Raw genomic sequence first — 20,472 nt, forward strand, 5'->3', positions numbered from 1 at the left:
GGAGGGACAGAAAAGCCGGTGCGCACGCAGGGCTGAGCCATGGCTTGGTTCCTCCGTCAGGACCAAGAGTTCCTCAAAAGCCCAGGGAGAGGCGGGTGGTGGGGGGCTTTGGACGAACCCTTCCCGGGAGCTTCAGAGGGAGAACAGGTGATGGTTTTGGGGGAACTCGGCGCACCTTGGGGAGAGAGAGAGACCACTTGAAATCAGCGCCAAGGGGAAGAACTGGGAGTGAGGAGGAGATGAATCAGACAGCTAAGTGAGAATTTTCAAGAACTCAAGGATTCTAAGTTTAGAGGAGGAAGGGAGAAAAAAAACCAAGTCAGCCCACAGCTTCCGACTGTGGCATGTTCAACACCAAACTGCCGGCAGCCCCGTTGACTCCCCGGGGTCCCCCGCGCTCTCAGGCTGCAAGCTGGTCGGGGAAACATCGGGCTGCGAATCCACCACCCCCTGGGGCCGTGGGGAGGCAAACAGGGGTTCCTCCCGGGAAGCCGTTGGCCCAGTGCCCGGCACGTAGTAAGTGCTCAGTAAAGGTTACCTAGCAACGTCTTCCCTTCCTTCTGGCTGTCGGGGCTTTGGAACAGGGCTGCACATTCTTTGACAATCCTATTGAGAGGTGGGGTCCATGCGCTGTCCCCTTGAATCTCGGGGGGCTGGTGACTGCTTCCACCAACAGAGAACAGCAGACGGGAGGCCATGTGACTTCTGAGGCTGCTCCATCGTCAGGGGGGCCTTAGCTCTGGGAGCCCTGAGCCATCATGCTGTGAGGAGGCCTGGGCTACAGCAGGTGCCTGGACCACGGTCCCAGAGAGCCCGGTCATTGTAGGCACCAGACAGGTGGGTGAAGAAGCTCCTGGCTGGTTCCAGCCCCCAGCAGCTCGGGGCTCCCCACTGACACCCCAAATCTCACAGACCCACCGAATATCATGAGCACAAAAAACAGTGGTTGGCTTACACTGCTCTGTTTTGAAGGGAGTCCTCGTGGTGACTAAAAGCTGCCTGCCCCATCTGGGAGGCTCTGCCGACCTGGGAAGTATGGAATAACTTTATAAACTGTAAGGTCTGGTGCACATCCCTCGCTCAGGATGCAGGAGGGCTCTGCCGCCTTCTGGATCCCACTAACTCTGCAGCCCCATAGCCAAGGCTGCCCCTGCCCCGGCTCAGCCTGGGCTCCTGGGGCTGACCTGAGCTCACGTGGCAGGTCGCTGCTTTGTCCCCGAGCTGGGACACAGGTCATCTCTCTGGGAGGAAAGGACTGGAGGACAAAGGCTGCTTTCATGGGGCCCAGGCTGCTCTCAGCAAACACAGGCGGTTGGGGGCGGGAGGGGCAGGTACGCCCCTCCTGGGCAGGTGGCCAGCAGGCCGACTAGGGCCCAGGCAAGCCGGGGCAGCCGTGGGGTCTGGTTAAGTGCCTTCCCTCCCCCTCTGGGGCCTCTCCAATCACACCGTAAACAAGGACAGGGCAGAGTACAGAGAGGCAGAGAGAAAATACTGGGTACGTTCAATAGAATGTGAGAGGTTAAAAAAAAAAAAAGCATCCTTAAGGAATCAAACCACATGATAAACAGAAGCTAACATAGTGTAGCTCCAAGGCCAGACAGGCAGCACGGATCAGATCCCAGACCCTCTGCCGAGCCGCGGTGCAATCTTCCCCAAGGGACTTAACTTCTCCCCGAGCCTCGGTTTCGCCATCTATAAAATGGGGGCGACAATACCGCCTCCCTCCCAGGGCTGCTGCAAGGATACAATGAAGTAACATAAAGTGCTCTGACTGTGGCCCGGTGGCCATGGGCCGCTGGGTTTCTCCACAACATGTACGTTGAAGCTCTAACCCCAGATCGCAGAAGAGGATTGCATTTGAAGACGGGGCCTTTCAAAGTTGACTGAGTGAAAATGAGGCTGTGGGGATGGGCCCTAATCCCACCTGACGGGTGTCCTTACAAGAAGAGGAAATCGGGACACAGAGAGATGAGGCCACGTGGGGACAGGCCAGGGGGGGCCCTCTGCCGCCAAGGGGAGAGGCCTCGGGAGACACCGAACCTGCCGACACCTTGATCTTGGACTTCCAGCCTCCAGAGCCGTGGGAAAACAAATTCCTGTTGTTTGAGGCGCCCTGTCTGTGGTGTTCTCCAGCAGCTGCACAAACACACACGCTGACACGCAGGAAGAGGTACACGAGGACATCTGGTTACTGTATCATCACGTTCCTACTGGAACTATGACATCATATGATGTGAACAGGAATGTGCCTGTAGTTTATGAATCTGAGCAGGTTTGATACAAAATATCGACATGACATTAAGCAGAATACACCTGCAAATAGTTGTCCCTCCCCACCTCAGAGCTGCTACATAAAACATCAAGTTTTCTTAAAAAGAAAGCAAAGAGTTTTCTTAAGCTAGTAACTGGGGCCAGATTCTTTGGTGGCTTTCTCTCCCAGGAACTACCTCACCCTTGAGGAAGTATTTACAGTGTTCTTCTGCCTCCAAACAAAGACACTGCAAATCTCCAGGCCTCCACACATGCTGGTCCTGATGCCTGACTGTCCCTCTGCACCCCTCCCCCTGACCTGCTCCTGCTCAGGCTTTAAGACCCAGCTCGTGGCCCAGCCCCGAGAAGGCACTCACTATACGTGCACAGCAGGCAACTTTGAGACAAGCCAACGACTGCATCTCACGTGTGAAGGCGCCGGGTTCGGGAAGGGCAGTGACCCACACAAGGTCACTGTGCCAGGACCAGACCCCAGCATCCTGGCTCCCAGTTCAGCGGTGCCCTCCCGCGCGTCCCGGCTGCCTCCCCACTCATCCCTTCTGTCTCAGACATGGACATCACGTGTTCCCCCAGTTTCAAACTCGCAAAGCCAAGCGCCCTCTAAGCTCTCGAAAATCCCTTTGCCCACCAGTGACAAAAGCAGGTAGCGGAACGGGCCCTGGCCTACACCAAGCCATTCATCCCTCCATTGCTAGTGGACTGAAGCCTGATTTGCTCCCCCTCACCCCCCAAATAGGTGCAGATTCTCTCCAAGGACCGACATCCTAGGATTTAGCGAAATTTAGCAAAGTTCATTTACACTCCATACCACACCCTGCAGTCCTGACGGATTTTCCAGCTGAAATACAGCCCACTGAGACCAATCTCAGAGGCGACGCAGTTTTCATGACTCCTTAGCCTTCTCTGGCCTTGGAACTCAGGCGGCAGGAGACCTGAGGCGCAGAGAGACCCCGGGCTCCAGTGTGAAAGCAACTCGGCCCCAGAAACCCAGTTCTGAGGCCTCCCTTCTGTGTGATTTTGGACGAGCTGGGTATCCCTCAGTGTCCCCATCTGTAAAATGGGGACAATCAGAGCACCTGCCTCTCTGGAGAGGGTTCCACGTGCCCAGGTGTGGAAAGTGGGTGGGTAGCTCTGCGTCTGCTTTAAAAAGGCAGAGGCTCATCAAGGGATTTGTTAGAACAGGAGCGCCCTCTAGTGTCTTGATCTGGAAATCACTCTGCCTGTGAGGCCCCCAGCCCACATCTCGTATCCAGTCATTTTTGATAATACCTTTGAGAAGTGAAAAAAGATTACTGCTCCCATTTATTTCGCGCTTATTATGTACCAGCTCTCCACAATGAGATGCTGACATAATCAAATTATGTATCCCCAGATGAGAAAACTAAAGCTCAGAGACAGAAAGCCACTTGCTCAAGGTGACACAGCAGGGAAGGCTGGATTCAAATCCAGGTCTGTCTGATTCCAAAGCTCCATTCCTTACTGGATCCCTAGAAATGGGAGACTGTGCACAGTAAAAATCCTTAAGGAGAATTCAGCCCAATACTTCATTATATCAATAGAGAAACTGAGGCCCAGAGAAGACAGGCAATTGCCTCAGGGTCACACAGCAATTACACTCCAGACTCGTGGCTCCCTGAAATGTTCTGCCCACATGCCCACCCTCCAGAGCTTCTACCCTGCATTTATCATTCCTTTTGGCAGTCACAGTATTGGCATGTCCCTTCTAGCGGCTCTAAGCTCTGGAATGTCTGAAACCCAGCCACGGCTCCTTTGGGATGGCAAGGACTGCTAGCCTGAGAGGCCTCCATCTGAGAGCAGGGTTCATTTCAGCCTGTCAGCGTGCAGCTCCCAGTGGCACGGGAGTGTGGCCGAGGCCCACTGAGGACCAGGGAGGGGCCTTTCCAGGCCTGGGGAGCCATCAGCATCTGAGAACAGAGTTCTCTTTTCATTTTACATCAAGGATCCTGCAAACTAACTAAGGGGTAGGGGCTGGGGGGCAGTGGTCCTGCCAGGAGGGATCGTAACAGGTGGAAAGAGTCAGAAATTGTCACAATGAGGGAGGCAGCAAGGGGAGCTAGCCTGGGTCCAGATGAATTCCCATAAACCCCACAGTGGAAGTTAGCAGGGCCTTGTGCTTAAAAAGCTATGAGTGCCTCTCCCTGGGGGTTCAGAAATGCCGGGAAACATCCAAGGAGCTAAAGAATCTCCTGACGTGGGCTTGGCATTTTAATCCTTATGGGGGGGTTCTTTCAAATTCCCACAGAAGCATCTCAACAACCTTCAGACACGGGCAGGGCAGGGATTACCTTCCATTGTACAGATGGGGAAAGCGAGGCTGGGGAAGGTTGGGGAACGTGTGATGGCACAGGGTGTCTACCACACATTTCAGGCGCCACAAGTCCGAAGCCAATCCCGAACCCCGATCTGCCCCCCAAGACCCTCTCCCGCTGCAGCTTTCCTAACAGACGTCAGCGGCAGCTGCATCCTTCCGACGGTCAGGCCCCAAATCCTCAGTGTCTCCATGGTTCTCCTCTTTCTCTCCCATCCACATCTAATCCTGTGGCCTGCCCTCCAGGACAGATCCAGAATCTGCCCACTTCTCACCACCTCCTCTGCAGCCCTTGGTCTGAGCCACTGTCACCTCCCACCTGGACAACCACGAGGCTCCTTGCTGGTCTCCCCGATTCTACCTTTGTTCAAAACCCAAGTCAGACTGTGTCCCTCTCTTTCCAAGTGACCCCCCTCCCCAGCTCCATCCCCTTCAGAGCACAAAGGCAAAGTTTTTGGAGCGACTGCTGGGCTCTGCGTGACCTCAACAACTCCCCTCCCTGCACTCGCTCTGCTGCAGCCACCCTGGCCTCCTTCCGGTTCCACTAACCTGCCTGTACACAGTTGGACCCCAGGACATTTGCACTGGCTGCTGCCTCTTCCCCCAAGCTTCCCCGGCCTATTCCCTCCCTTCTTCCAAAGTCATGGCTCAAACATCACCTTCTCAGGGTGGCCCCCCTCCTCCCCCAGCCCCGTCCATCCAACCCTCCTGAGCTTTCTTTCTCACTTACTTCCTCCCCAGAGCACCCCACCCCCCGACATACTATACGACGTTCTTGTGTTATCAGGCCCGTTGTTCACGGCCTGAACCCCCCAAATAGAATGTTAGTCCCCAAGGCTAATATTCTTTGACCATCTGGTTCATTTACCCCAAACACTTAGAACAGGGCCCGCCAGAGGCATTTAGCTGAATTGAACTGAGGGCCCATTAGGTGTCTACACAGGTCTCAGCTGATAATGCTTGTTCAGGACCAACGAACCCTGGGCTTGCTGGCAGCACCTCAGGATGCAGGACCTCCCCTGAGGGAGATGCTATTGCTCCCACTGTACAGATGGCAAGACTGACTTTCTGAGAGGTTAAGAGATTTTCCTCAAAACCCCCCACTCTGTAAGTAAGCAGCTAGGTAGGGAGCCTGACACCAGGCCCCAGCTCTCTGCTCCGCAACTGGGTTTACAAAGGCACCCGGGGCTCGAGTTAGGAGCAGACCTCGCGTGATGCAAGTTGTCTGTGGTCCAAACCTCAGCCCCGACTCCAAGGGCACAAAAATAGTCAGTTCTTCTATTTCAGCCACAGGCGTTTTAAAGCCACACCAGACCCTTAGCACAGACTGAGGCCGCCAAGATCTGAGATTCTGGAGCCACGGTGACTACTGATGGGTGTGCACTGAGCACCTACTGTGTGCTGGGCACCATGCAAGGGGCTGGGTGAAGATGGGCATCCTTCTTGCCCAAAGGAAGCTGTGTGCTGAAACCAAGTCCATCAGCTTCGGTGCCAGACTTTCCAAGTTCAGATCCCAGCTCCGCCCCTTCCTGGCTGCTCCGTACCAGTCGGGCACTCACCGTCCTGCAGCTCCAGCTTTTCCGTCTGTAAAATAATAATACCCACCTCTCAGGGCTGCTGTGAGGATTAACCTCGAGGCCACGTGTGAGAGAGGGAGGGAGGGAGAGAGATGGATGCATGTAACAGTCTCGGGACTGCCTGTCCGTCACGCAGGCCGAGTGAGGGTCAAGGGCTAAGTAAAGAAGCAGCGAGGAAGCCGGGGCGGGGGGAGGAGAGGAGAACGCCAATCTAGCCACAATGAGATGTCTGGACATTTTTCCATCAAAAAAAAAAAAAAAAAATCTGGTCATGGAGTCGAACGTGGGGAGATGAAGCTTACCAGCCAACCACCAGGGAAAACAAAGTGGTTCCCCCAACACTCCATCGGAGATGGAGCCACTGAACCACAGACCCTGGCAAGGGGGCATGTGAAAGGGGCTGGAGAGGGACTCGCCATCCACAGCACAGGGGTCCGTCCTTGGGTTTGGTCTCTGCGTCATGTAGCATCTTCCTGAAGAAGCTGTCAGAAGTGACAACCCCTGGCAACTCCCTTGGCGGTGGGTGACACGCAGCAGGGGAAGGTGGGCAGCCGCTGGTCAGCTCCTGGGCTCTCTGCGAGGCTGCGGAAGCCCGGGGCGGGGTGTGTCTGCCATTATATCGGAGCCCTCCCCACTCCCCAAAAAGGACATCTGGACAGTGAGGGCCTCCTGCAAGTCCAGTCCTGTGCCAAGGACACTAATGTCCCTTATCTTAGCTAATCCTCAGCACAACCACGTGCAGATGGGGACACAGGCTCATAGAGGCGATGTGTGACTTGCCTTTGGTGGAGCTGGGGTGCTCAGCCAGGGCTCTCCCTTCTAGAGCCCAGGGCAACAGCCTTCTTTCACCCCCCCCCCACTATGCAAAAAAGACAGAAAGCTTTCCTGTAGGCTGGCAAGTCACCTCAGCCTGCGGGCCTCGGTTTCCCCATCTGAGAAACGGGAAGACCAGACTCCCGTAATGAAGTGGTTAACATGACGCATGTCTCTATGTGAAGTGGTTGAGCAGCAAGGACCTGCTGTAGGGCACAGGGAACTACATTCAGTTTCTTGTAATGAGCCATAATGGTAAAGAAACTGAAAAAACACATATATATATCTATGTATGTATATGCATAACTGAATAGCTTTGCTGTACCCCTGAAACCAACATTGTAAACCGATTACATGTAAATTAGAAAAAATTAAAAATTAAAAATTAAGAGATTTAAATAAATAAATAAATAAATAAATAAAATGACAAAGCTGGAGACCCGTCCTCAGACCCGTACAGGCCCTGACACTTCCTGGCTGGGCGACCTTAAATGAGCAGCTTAACCTCTCTGAGCCTCAGGTTCCCAATGGCAAAAATGGGGATGATAATGAGACCCCCCACATGAGGTTCCGGGTTCTTATGAGGCGACAGTGAGACCCCCGTGGAAGACACCTGGCCCGGGCCCTGATGCTGTGAGCGCTCAGCAGGAGCGGCGGTGGGGAGGGCGGCCGTCTGGTTGTGTTTGTTACCATTATTATTATTGTTGCCTTTGACAATTGCGAGCAACCAGCTTGGTGCCGAGGCCCCAACAAGGCCACTGGCTTTCGGACTGTCTGGCTTGGGGTTATCTCGGCAACAGAGGAGATTAAGTAACTCAAAAGAGCCACGGCAGGGTAGCCACCGGCTACGGTTACTAATGATTTGAAGCAGAAACTTAATCTCCCTCCCCCATTTCCCAGCTGATGCTGGGCGGCGATGGGGCTTGACGGTGGCGGTGGGGGGGTGCGGTTTCTGCCCCCAGAACAGAACTGCAGCTACGTGGGGACTCGGGCCGCCAACAGGAAGCCACCAACATCCCAATGACAAATGACAAACTTCGCAGAAAGCTGCTGCTGCAGCCCACACTTGGCCCCACTTCTAAGAAACTGACTTGGGAAATAACCTGAAAGGTGAACAAAGGTTTAAGGCTGAGAACGGTTATCACCAAGTTGCTCATGTAGTTGACACCTGGGAGCAACCTGAGTGTCCAACCGCGGGAGAACGGCTGATAAATCAAGGCTGGTGACACGCGCAGGTAATTAAGCAGCCATTAAACATCACATTTACAGAGGGTTTCTAGGTGATGCGGGCAAGCATTCGTGGTATCACTGGGCACACCAAGAGAGACCCTGCACTCGTGTTCACTGCAATGCGTGAAATTTAGAGGCAAAATACAACACAGGACCCTGGATTGGATCCTGGAACAGAAAAAGGACGTCAGTGGAAAAGCTTGTGAGACCTGAATCAAGCAGGGGTCCTTTCTCAGCCTCACTGGATTGACGTCTGGGGCTGGGTCATTCTTGGCGGCGGTGTCCGGGGCAGGGGGCCGTCCTGTGCGTTGTACGATCTTTAGTAGCATCCCTGACCTCCAGATGCCGGCAGCATGCCCCCGGCCTCAGTTATGATCGTCAAAGGTTAGAAGACGTTGCTAAGTGTCCCCTGAAGGTCGGCCCTGGATGAGAACCACTGGGATCAAGTCTGGAGTTTAGCTAACAGTCCTGCACTGTGGGTGCTAACATGGGGGGGACACTGGATGCAGACTACACAGGGACCCCCCCCCCTCTCTGCAACTTTTCTATAACCCTAAAAGTACTCCAAGGTAAAAAAAAGTTATGAAGAAATGACCGTGAGCAGAAACCTAAGAGCAGTTAGGGACCCGGGCTGAAGGAGTGACTGGCGAATGAATGCATGTTCTTTACCCCGTGAGTCCACAGCGGGGATAGGGAAGGCCACCCCCACGCATCAGGACCCACGCGGTAGTCCATAGTTAGCTGGTCACTCTCTCCTGGGAATGAGGAAGAGCTCACATGGTCGGTGTCCCTGGCAACCAGCCCCCAGCCTTAGGGGCAGGCCAAAAGTCATCCCAGTATCAGAGACGCAGGTGCGGTTGAAAGGGGTTTGCTGTGAATAACTAGACACCTTTTGTTACTCTTATCGCTTAGGAAATTCCAAGGGTTTCAGGAACTCTGTGCCAGAACCAGGAACAAAGGCCAAATACATATTTCTCACTATACATCACAACATCACAGCCTCCCTGACACACAGGCCAGCACATCGAAGTCATCAGGACCCTGACCCTGTGGGCGGCTGAATCCCCAAAATGCAAATCATCACAGGCTACTACTTTCCAAGTTTTCTACCAACTCCATGCATCATTTTTGTAATTAAAAATTTTTTAAAAATCAATTAATGTTGCCTTACATTTATAATGATATTCAAATGTCAAGGATCACAGGAAACAGACTGGGAGGGTCTCCAGTTTTTCAACTCAGCAGGGGACTTGGGAGGGAGAGCAAAACCGAAGGACAATGTTTCCGAAAATTATATTTTTAGGAGCTCCGGAAAATTCCCTGGGTGAGAAGGCATCTGAAGTATTTGCAAACATTCAGCAGGGGAAAAAATAATATTTGCCAAGTTTTTCTTATTTGGGCATTCTCACCCAGGTTCCAAATGTTCTGGAAAACTCTGGGACCCACCTGTGAGGATTCCTTGCTAAGCCCCTCTGTTCGAGGAGCCCTGGTGTATGTCACATAGACCACCATCACCTACTGCTCGCCCCTTTGTTTTACAGATGAGGAAACACAGGCCCAGAGAGGGGAAGCAACTTGCCCAGGGACACACAGCAGGTCAGTCTCAGAGTCAAAACAAAATTTGAAAAGCACTTTACATCCCACAAAGCACTTCTACGTGGGTTCCCTGCTTTTGGCATTCCACCAAAAAAGTTTTGTTTTGTTTTTTTCCCTCTGTTCCACAGAGGAGAGGGTTCCAACTTTTTACTTTTGCTTACTAAGTTCACGGAAAGGAAAACAAAATCTATTCTTTTCATCTCAGAAAAGACAAGACGTTTTTCCATGTACACAAAGGCAAGGATATAATTTCAGAATAAAGAAGAGTCCTGAAAATCAAAGGAATGTCGTTTTCTGGAAAACTCACTAACGCGCTCCATGTTTTTCTGGCTTTTCCGAGGACTGGAGAGGGGGCCGCTGTGCCCACTGGCCCAGGGCAGCCAGGATTTCCTGCTCTTCTAACCCCCTCTGCCTCCCAAACCAAACCCCCATCCCTCTCCCAACGCCCCCTCTTCCTTGAAACAACCACCGTTTCGCACAGGAAACAGAGACACCGCTGGCCAGATGAGCCAGAAAGCAAAGTTGGCAGGATGCGGGGGGGGGGGGGGGGGGGGGGGGGAGTCCCGGCCAGCCCGCCTGCCGGACAGCGCACTCACCCAGAGGCACCGCAGGAGCTTCAGCAAGCCGGGGCAGTAATAATACTCCATGTCTGGCGCCCGGGGTTATGCCGCCCGCATCGCGCTCGCTTCCAGTCTCCCGCCCGAGGGGGCGGCCCTTCCCGCCCCGCTTGTCACGCAGGAGTCAAGTTCAAGGCGACATGAATCATTCAGGGGCCGGCTCGCGGCCAGGGGACCAGCCCACGCCCCGCTAATGGCCAAGGCTGCCTTCGGGGAGGGGAAGCCTCCGCTCAGGTCCTGTGAGCACCCCCCTGGAGCATCTCTGGTGGCTCTTCCAGCGGGGGCCCACCCAGGGGCGGCCCCTCCCAAACCCAGCCGAGTGGTCCAGACCCTGGATGGAGGCGGTTTCAGCTGTGCGGCAGAAAAAGAGAGGATGAAGCCCCTGAACTGAGTGTGTGTGTGTGTGTGTGTGCGTGTGTGTCATGTGAGTTGTGAGCACAAGTTCCTCCCCCAAGCCACACACTGAGGGGGGTGCTCCCTGACTCCTTCCACATAAAGGAAATAAATCAACAGGTCCCCACAGCTCCTTCCAGCTTCAGTCAAGTTCCTCCTGCCTCAGCTAAGCTTCTGAGCAGCCCTGGAAGGAGGGCTTGGTTAGCCCCATTTTACAGAGGGGAACACGGAGGCCCAGAGAGGGCTAGGGACTTGGTCAGGGTCACACAGCGAGGTGGAACCTGAGCCAAGGCGGGAGGAACCGAAGCCTCCCACCCAGTCCTGGGTTCTGCCTGCTCCTATGGGCAGCCGCCCAGCACAGGGGAAGACGATGCTGAGGAAGGGGGAGACCGGCTCCCAGAGTCACCATCTGCCAGCAGAGGGGGTAGGGGGCAGGGGAAGCATCCATTTTCAGAAATTAGAAATGCCAATTAGAGCACACCTGAGGCTGACCCAAGGCAACCTTTTCTGGATGTTTCCTTCAAAAGAGTGTGATCTTAGCAAGCCACGCCACATTCCTGAGCCTCAGTTACCCCTTCTGTAAAATGGCATGGATTACCCCTGCGGCTCAGGATTTTGTGCACCGTTTGAGGTAGGATAATACCAAAACATCTTGTTTAGACCCCACAGTGCTTCCCTGGGGGAAACATCATCTCCACCGACCAGATGAGGAAACTGGAGCCCGAGAGCAAAGGGAGTTTGCCGGGTGAACGGTGGGGCAGCCCAGAGCCCCAGCTCAACACCACCTCCGTTGGGTCAGCCCAGGTCCCACGAGAGCCATGTCTGAGGGGAGGAGGGAAAAGCTGGGCGGGGAGGGGCGTCAGGCCCTTGGCAGAGGCGCCGGGCGGGGAGCCGGGCTCCTGCCCCCCAGGCCCTGCGGACCACATGCACCACACGCATCAGCCCCACACCCAACCTGGGGCAGAGCAGCTGACAGGAAACCCACAGGGACACCAGCAGGGAGAGCTGAGCTCAGCAGGGGAGGAAACCACGGGGCGAACTTCAAAGCTCTTCAAAAGCAGGCCTGTGGCTCCTCCGTCTCAGCGCCCGACATCTGGCAGGCGATGCGTCCCAGATAATGGCACAGCTGGGGCCCTGCTCACTGACTGACTGACTGACTGACAGCACTGCTCACTGAGGGGCTAAGAGAACAGCGGGAAGGTGGCCCTTGCCGACTCTGACTCACGTACGGAGGAGCTGTCCATCACCACCAGGGGCGTGGAGGCTGCTGACGGCCACTGCTCAGCCTCCCACTAGCCTGACCAAGATGGCCCAAGAGAAATGGACTGGGAGGGGCCGGGGCTTGAAATAGGACCGAACGTTCCTCTTCTCAAGCGACCCTATGTTCAAGCAGAGGATTCAGCATCTCTGAAAATATATCTGCTTAGGTCAGAAATGTCATTTCTCTATTCACAGGGCTGTCATTATGGGCTACCCATCCCGCAGACACACACATACCCCTACCAAACACGCCTCTTTTAGAAATAAAATAAAAACTTTTTTTCTAGCAAAAAAAATCATTTCTTCAGAAGAGAAACAGCATCAGAGAAAACAAACCAGGGCAGCCAGGGCTGTGAGGATGGCAGGTGAACATCCCAATTCAGCCCCGCAGCTCTGACGGGCTTGCAAAACTGACCTGATGGGACCTGATGGGGAACACAACACGTGCACCCAAATCAGTGACAAGTGTTAAATGAAAATCTAACTGGCTGCGGAAATTTTGGCTTTTTTTTTTTTTTTTTTTTTGGTTTAGAATGAAGGCTCTAATGCAAAACGGGTTAAAAACTAACAAGAAAGCAGTGTTCAAACTAGAGCACCCCCCTATCCTGCCCTCTGGTGGTCACTTGTGAACATTGCACCCGGAAGCTGATAACCTTTTAATCGGGTAGGAGGATTGGGGGGGGGGAAGACAGGGAAATTGCAGCAAGAATCCCCACTCAGGTCATTTCTGATGGAGGACACTCAGGTCATTTCTGACCCCCCCAGAAGGTGGAGGCTTCCAAAAGGGTCTGACATCCTTGGACGGAGTCCCGCCAGTGCCATGTGCGCACTGTATGAACCTAGACCAAGGCACTTACTTCCCAAGCCTCAGTGTCCCCGAGTTGTGGCAAGGATTCAGCGAGATAATAAGTGAGACAGGACTGCCCACACTGCATGTGTTCATTGAAGGTGGTGGGGTGTGGTTAAGTTAAAAAAAATTTTTTTTTCCCCAGTGTATAAAAATGGTGAGGTTTCACATTAAGATCAAATCAAGATCTTCAGGTTTGCTTGAAACATCAGATGGTCCAGCCACTCTGGGCAGGGATGGGCTGGAACGCAGCAGGGTCCCCTCCTTCCTGCCTGTCTGTCATTAAGCCCCCATGCCCACCTGGCCTGGCTTCTAGGGGTAGCTCCTGATGTGGAATCTCAAGGGACACCCCCTGCAAATCCAGATTCAAAAGCCCGGAGGCAACCCTGGTGCGTCTGTCTGAGGTTGGCATTTAGGAATCACCAGGTCAGGGGGTTTCTGAGGCAGGAGGAGTGGGGCCTGGTCCTCAGAATGCTGCCCCACCCTGTTTTACAGAGGAGACCGAGGTTCAGGGAGGTGAAGTTTCCTGTCTCGGGCCGTAAAGCTGGAAAGAATGGACCTAGGATTTCAAGGCTGCAGGATCCCACGTCGCGGAGACGTGAGAACAGGCACAGATACCACTGAGACGCACGGAGCCTCAAAATCAAAATGACCTCAGGAACAGAACTGGTGTTGCCTCATTAAAAAAGGCTTATCTCAGATGTCCCCACGTAGGGCCTGGGGCCCAGGAGGGACTTCACGAGCCAGTGCTGAACTCAGCAGATCTCTGAAGAACTGAAGTCCAAAAACCCGCACACATACACACACACACACAAAGAAAAATGAGAAAAGAAAATCACAGTAAGTCAGAAGTGGGAAAGCCCTGGGATCCAGCCGGGGCACCGAGGTTCCGGGGGAGGGGCCTCCCCAGGGTCCTGCTGCGTTATTCTACCCACCTTCTTCCACAAGTGAGGAAACAGGCTGCGAGGGAGGAAGTGCTGGCCAATGGAGGCTCAAAAACAATAATGATAATGGTAACCTAACACTTATTAAAGTGTTTGCTGTGCACCCAGGATGGTGTTAAACCCATCTCCAGTTATCTTATCTGAGTCCCACATCAGCCCTGTGAAGGAGATACTATTATTAGCCCCATTTTGCAGATGAGGAAACAGAGGCCGGACGCCAGGTTACACACAGAGCCAGGATCTGAAGCCAGGTGATCCAGCTCCGTTACCAGCCGGACACTGCCTTCCTCCTGTCACTACCACAACCACCGGTTACTGTCTGAATTCCTCTGTGCTGGTTCCTACATGCAGTCTGACTCCATTCTCCCAACAGTGCAGAAGAAATTGGAACCACAGTCCCATTTTCCAGGTGAAGAAACCGAGATGCAGAGAAATTAACTAAACCGCTCAAAGAGGCTGAGAGGCAGGGACGGTGCTGGAATTCAAACCCAGGCCCAGCGCGTGTTCTCTGAACCACTCCGTGCTAGGCAGCAGGGGTGACCCCTCTGCAGTGGGCTGGAAACCCAAGAAGGGGGAAGCCTGCCCTGGCAGAGCCACCAAACACCCTCCATGTCACGAACAGCAGCACAATCAGGCAACACCAGATTCCCGTCCTCGTCCCCCTCCGGCCCTTGGGCCAAGCCTGGATTCTCCCCACGGCCACACTCCCGGTGGCATCCACTCCAGCCATGCCGGTGCCACTCACCATGAAGGGACCGCTCCTCCTGTCCTTGCAGAAGCTGTGGCTTCTCCGGGGGCCGGCGGCTGTGGGGGTCACCTGCCGGAGCTGCAGCTCATGGTCCTGGAGGGCCTGCTCTCTCCCCAGGTCCTGTGGCGGCACCTGAGGCACAGAATACAAGAAGAGAACTTTACAGGGGCTTCCCCATTTACAGGCAGATTATGTTGCACCAAGAGTCCATTCTACCTAAAAGAGCAAAGAGGAAAATTAAAGTGCCAGCTGCATCCCTACCTTCCCCATCTCACGGCGGTCCACCTCTGTGATGGGGGGTGGGGGGGGCTGGGTTCAGCCCAGCCTCAGCCACTTAATAACTGTGTGACCTCGGGTGAGTGCCTTAACCTCTCTGATCCTTGACCATATGGGAAAAGACCCACAATAACAGTCCTTAGCTTCTAGGTTCCCGGATGAACCAAATGAGGAAGAGCACATGGAAAGTATGTGACTCAGTGCTGCCACCAGGGGGCGGATGTGCATAAGACCTGGGCGCCTGGCTTGCTTCATCCTGGTCTCAGAAATGTTAGCCAGCCTCATTACTGCCACTGGCAACTTTAGGCAACCTCATTTTAGACAGCTTTCCATGCATCCAAACACACATGCACATGATACACAGAGAAATGATACATGAATACGACGGTACTAGGTATGCTAGTGTGAAACCTTCCATTTCTATACACAGGGGAAACATTCACAAGCCAGTAAATATGACTCCAAAATGCAGACTGGACTTACCTCACACTGTCCCTGCACAGACAAGGAAAAGAAGGCCCAGAGAGGGAAGGCATCTGCTTAAGGACACACAGCATGAGTGAAGGGCAAGGCTGGATTCCTGATCCCTGGCCTCAAAGCCTCTTTTCTGATGCCTTATAAGACCCTCTGTTTCTCTTCTGACCTCCCTGGCTGTTCCCTCTCAGCCTCCCTGTGTCACAGAGGGACATCGAAAGGTGGGTCCCAGGCCAGCCACAGACCCTTCCAATCACTCCTCCCTGCCTTGCCCGTCACCAGCTAGGCAGGCCAAGGCCCATGGCTCACCCTCCATCCCTTCTTTCTGCCCCATCAACAAAGCTGAGACCCATTTAAAATTGCCTCAGAGTTCTACAACCATCATCACACTCATGTTTAAAGTATCTTCATCACCCCCTAGAGAGCCCTGCACCCATACTCCCCTGATGCCTTCCAGTCCTGGGCAACCATTCATCTACTTTCTGCCTCTATGGATTGGCCAGAACATAGGACATTTCACATACATGGAATCACACAAGTGGTCCTTTGTGCCTGGCCTCTTCCACACAGAATCATGTTTTCAGGGTTCATCCATACTGGGCATGTATCAGTGCTTCATTCCTTTTCATGGCCGAATAATATTCTGTTGTATGGATACACCCCCATTTTATTTATCCATTCATCAGTGATGGGCACTCGGGGTGTTCCCACTTGTTGGCTATTATGGAGATCGCTGCTGGGAATCTTTATGTACAGGTTTGTGTGTGGACATAAGCTTTCATTTCTTTGGATACACACCTGGGATACGGTAACTCCAGGTGTCAGTTTTGGGGACTGCCAGACTATTTTCCAAAGCAACTGTATCATTTTACATTCCCATCTGCAGAGTATGAGCGTTCTAATTTTTCTACATTCTAACCGACATTTGTTGTCACCTGTCTTTGGTTCTAGCCAACTAGTCCAGCGCCCACTGGGGTCCCTCCAGCATCCACCCCTCTCCGTGCTGGGGCCTCTTCACTTGCTGCCTCTGCCTCCTCCCCACAGATCTTGGCCTGCCTGGGTCTCTTCCATCGCTCGAATGGCATCTGTCAAGTCCCTTCCCAGGAGACCAGCCCCTTAGAAAAAGGGGGTGACAGGGAGGTTACTCTGTCTCCCCCGGACTTACTCTCTCTGACCATCCCACTCACTCGGCTTGCCCACCCAGACCAGTGCTGCCCACTAGAGCCCTCTGTGGCTGTGGCGATGTTCCCCATCTGGGCTGCCCACTGCCACGGCCGGGGGCCGCTGGTGGCTTTTGTGCGCTTGGATGTGTCCAGTGTGACTGAGGAACTGAATTCTGAATTTCAAGGACCACATGCGGCTAGTGACTGCCATACTGGACAGCACGGCCTGATGCAAAGGACCTGCAAACAGGGCCTGGCCCCGGGTTCGCACGTGTATTCAATGAGTGGAGGAGGGGAGGCTGACCCTAAGTGCATCCCTCTGATTTCCTCAAACCTTCTTCCCATCAGGCCCTGGACCAAGCACTTGACTGCACGTTATTTTGTGACAAATCTCCAGCTAGTCCGTGAGGCAGGCAGGATTCCCATTCCACAGATGAGGACACTGAGGCTCAGAGAGGTCTGGCAAGGTGCCTGGAGTCACACAGCTGGTAATTCACAAAGCTAGGTCTGCCGAATCCCAGGTCTGCCGCATTTGCAGTCCAGGGCTGTTTCCAGGAAGAAGCCAAATCATGAACGTATAGAGGGCTCATCTTCCTAATAAAGAACTCATTCTCTAAAAGAAAAGTGGCGGAACTTCCACAGGTGACGGGAAGGAATTGCAAATGGCCACACACACAGTGACGAGATGAGGGAGACTCATTTGGAGCAGGGGGTACGTGAGCTCCAGAAGCCTGATAACCCGGCCGGCTGGCAAGGCTGAGGGGAGACGGGGCCCCATCGTTGCTGGTGAGGATGACATGGCAGAGCTCCACTGCAGGGCGAGCCAGCACAGTCCTGCAGAATCCCAACTCCCGTCCCCCTTGGACGGGCAGCCACTTTTCTGGACCCAGGGATATTACCCACATGTGTGCGAAATGACATAAGGACCTGGATCGTCAATAGTAAGAGATGGGAAATAGCACCCAACTCCACCACACACAACCAAAAACAATGAGGACGCTCGCTCTCTGTGCGCTGAATCCACAAGCTCTTCAAGATGCGTTATATGAAAAAAAAAAAGGCAGGTGGCAGATCTGTGGGTTCAGCAGTGACCCCCCATCCAAGAATCCCCAGGGGTGCTTTTTTATTTTGGGGGGTTAGTGAGGTGCTGGGAATTGAACTATCTTTGGGGCTATCTTTGGGGCTGGGACAAAATTTTGATCAATGTTAAGTGAGAAAGAAAGAGAGAGAGCAGGAGGAAGGGAGGGAGGGAGGAATCACTAACTGCCATCACACCCTGTGTGGGGTACATGAGCCGAACTGGCTGTCAATCAAGACATCTTCACCCAAGGCAGCAAAGGTGTATCTCAAGATGCTCAATGAAGCTCTAGAACTCAAATCAACCCAAATGTCCATCAACAAGACTCTGGATAAAAAAAATGTTTGGGCTCAGTCCCATAATAAAAGACTTTGCAACCATGAAAAACAATGGGATTAGGTATGCACTGTTTTTTACTGCTACATTTAAGAAAGCAAGTTGTGAGATTTTCAGGAGAATGCAGCCATGTTTTCATAAAACAGTATGTGTTTATCTCTCTGTGTCAAGCCCTGGGTTCTCAGCGTTGGAACTACGCACATTTGGGGCAGGACCATTCTCTGCGATGGGGCTGTCCTGTGCATTGCAGAATACTGGCTAGCATCCTTGGTCTCCACTCACCACATGCCAGAAGTAAACTCTTCCCCGGTTGTGAAAACAAAAACTGTCTCAAACTTTGCCAAACGTGCCCAAGAAGTAAAGCTGCCCATGGTTGAGAACCATGAACAGGGCCTGGGTGTGCTGCAGACTCATTTTGGGGAGCATTTCCTTCTAAACCACGTGTTTCTATCACATTTTAAATTGTGCTCAAGCATTCATTACTTTTGCAATAAGAAAAATACAACAGTTATAAATAAATACATAGGGAGGAAAGGTATAGCTCAGTGGTAGAACACATGCTTAGCATGCACAAGGTCCTGGGTTCAAACCCCAGTACCTCCATTAAAAAAAAAAAAAGAATAAACGGTAATATTGCCTATAAAATTTAAATAACCAATAAAGGCTTTAAAATTTTCTAAATAAATACATATATGATGGTAAGCCACTCTGTAATACAGGAGAATCCCCAAGGATATAAAAAACCGTAACTGGATGCATCTGGGGACGGGAAAGGGAAGGGGGTCCAAGGGGACACTTTTCTATATACGTTATACACTCTTGTGAGGTTTGAATTTTCAGCAACCAACATTTTGTATTTCTGCATTGCTCTTTATTTTTCAAAGGTCAAGAACCAGAGATCCTGGAGCAGGACAGAAGAGGAACGGGGAGCTGGTCCAAGGATTCCCAGTCCCTTGGTGAGAAAACAGACCCCCTGGCAACCAGCACTTGTGGGGCCCTGGCACCCCGGGCAGGCATCCAAGGCACGCAAGGCCGGGGGCCCCCTCCGCAAGGCCCCAACTCTCCCGCTGCCAGCGCGCCCCGGAGCGAGGCACTGGCACCCAGATGAAGTGTCACATTTCCATGGCCTCTCCCCTGGCCCACGTTCCCACAACAACAGCCTGGAGTTGGGGGGGCACCCTTCTCGGAGCCCATCTGCTGGGCCCCCTGCGTATTCGGCCCGTGCCGGGCATTTAGGTCCTCTCAGCCTGATAGCAGTGCTTCGAGGAAGGAATCCTCGTTAACCCGGAGGTGGGAAACTGAGGCTCGGGGAGTGCCAAGCGCCTGCTTTCCACGCAGCTGAGCTGTTGAGATTCCAACGCAAGCCTGAACGCGGTCATTGGAAGAGACGTGGGTTCAAGGCCCGACTCCACCACTTACCCACTCTTAACCATAGATGAGTTCTCTTATTGTTTAATTTCCACAGCATCCCCTTCTAGGTTGGATGGCGGGGTGACGGGGAGGGACACTAAGTCAGATTCCACACTGCCCCCAGGGCATGCCATGTTTTTTCCCACCTCTGAGACTCTGCACAGGCTGTGCACCCACCAAGAATGCCCTCAGCTGCCCTCATCAGCTCATCCAAATTCACATCCATCCCTCAAGGTGGGCTCAAGCCAGCCCCTTCTCTGGGACGCCTTCCTGGGCTGCTTCTCTCCAGTGCCACACTCTGCACCATATCATTTCCGGGCTGGCTATTCATCACCATGTCCCATCTCTGCACAGGGATCTGAAGCACCCTGAGGACAAGGCTCCATGCCTCAGATTTCTTCCCTGTCTTCACGATCCCTCATTCCACCGAACACTCGGGTACCAGGCCAGAACTGGGTGCAAACACTAGTTTTGCCACTTGGTGCTGTGTGACCTGGGATAAGTTACTGAACCTCTCTGAGCCTCAGCTTTGTCCATCTGCACTAGATGATGGTACCTGCAGCAGATGTTGTGGGCGCTCTGCCCAACACTCAGGGACACACTGATGCTGTGGGACGATTTTTCTCTCCAGCACTGAGTGTGGCACCAGCCAGGTTAGAGGAGTCTGAACATTAACAGCCCCAGAGACAGCCTCAAGCAAGGACAGAAGGGGACTGGGAAATAAATACTCCAGGTTCCCTGCCCCTTGGGCAGGGCCACGCCGAGGTGACCTGCGCTGATTCCCAGCGGTCTCCAGTGCCCACAGTGGCACCTTTATCACCTGCCTTCCCTCACCTGCATGACTTCTCTGCTCCGCCCCCACCCAGCTCCCCTGGGAGTCATCTTCTAAAACAACTTGCAAGGGGCTGCTTTTGTGGAAACCCGAACCACGACACTCCCTCTTTTGTGGGACCATCGTGAGGGTCACGTAAGATCGCTCATTTGCTCATTCAACAAACACTTCTTGAATGGTTCACAAAACGTCAGGCAGGATGCTGAATTCTGGGGATACAATAATGAGCTTGCTGCAACCTACAGGAAGACAGCAGGTGCTCAATAAATGATACCGGG

General features: G+C 53.3%; 1 protein-coding gene across 2 annotated transcripts in view; it reads right to left on the reverse strand.

Annotated features, from left to right (window-relative positions):
* Nucleotides 1-20,472, reverse strand: part of KIAA1671 (KIAA1671 ortholog) — a 115,393-nt gene that overhangs the window by 82,404 nt on the left and 12,517 nt on the right. Inside the window, exon 5 of one of the 2 annotated variants that reach the window (XM_010992334.3) lies at nucleotides 14,623-14,757. In XM_010992334.3, coding sequence (XP_010990636.3) covers nucleotides 14,623-14,757 — 135 coding nt within the window. Of the gene's footprint in view, nucleotides 1-10,412; nucleotides 10,998-14,622; nucleotides 14,758-20,472 lie in introns of those variants that run through there. The other variant, XM_064481121.1, reaches the window with a different exon arrangement.

Source organism: Camelus dromedarius, chromosome 31 (assembly GCF_036321535.1).
Source record: "Camelus dromedarius isolate mCamDro1 chromosome 31, mCamDro1.pat, whole genome shotgun sequence".
NCBI classification, from domain to species: domain Eukaryota; kingdom Metazoa; phylum Chordata; class Mammalia; order Artiodactyla; family Camelidae; genus Camelus; species Camelus dromedarius.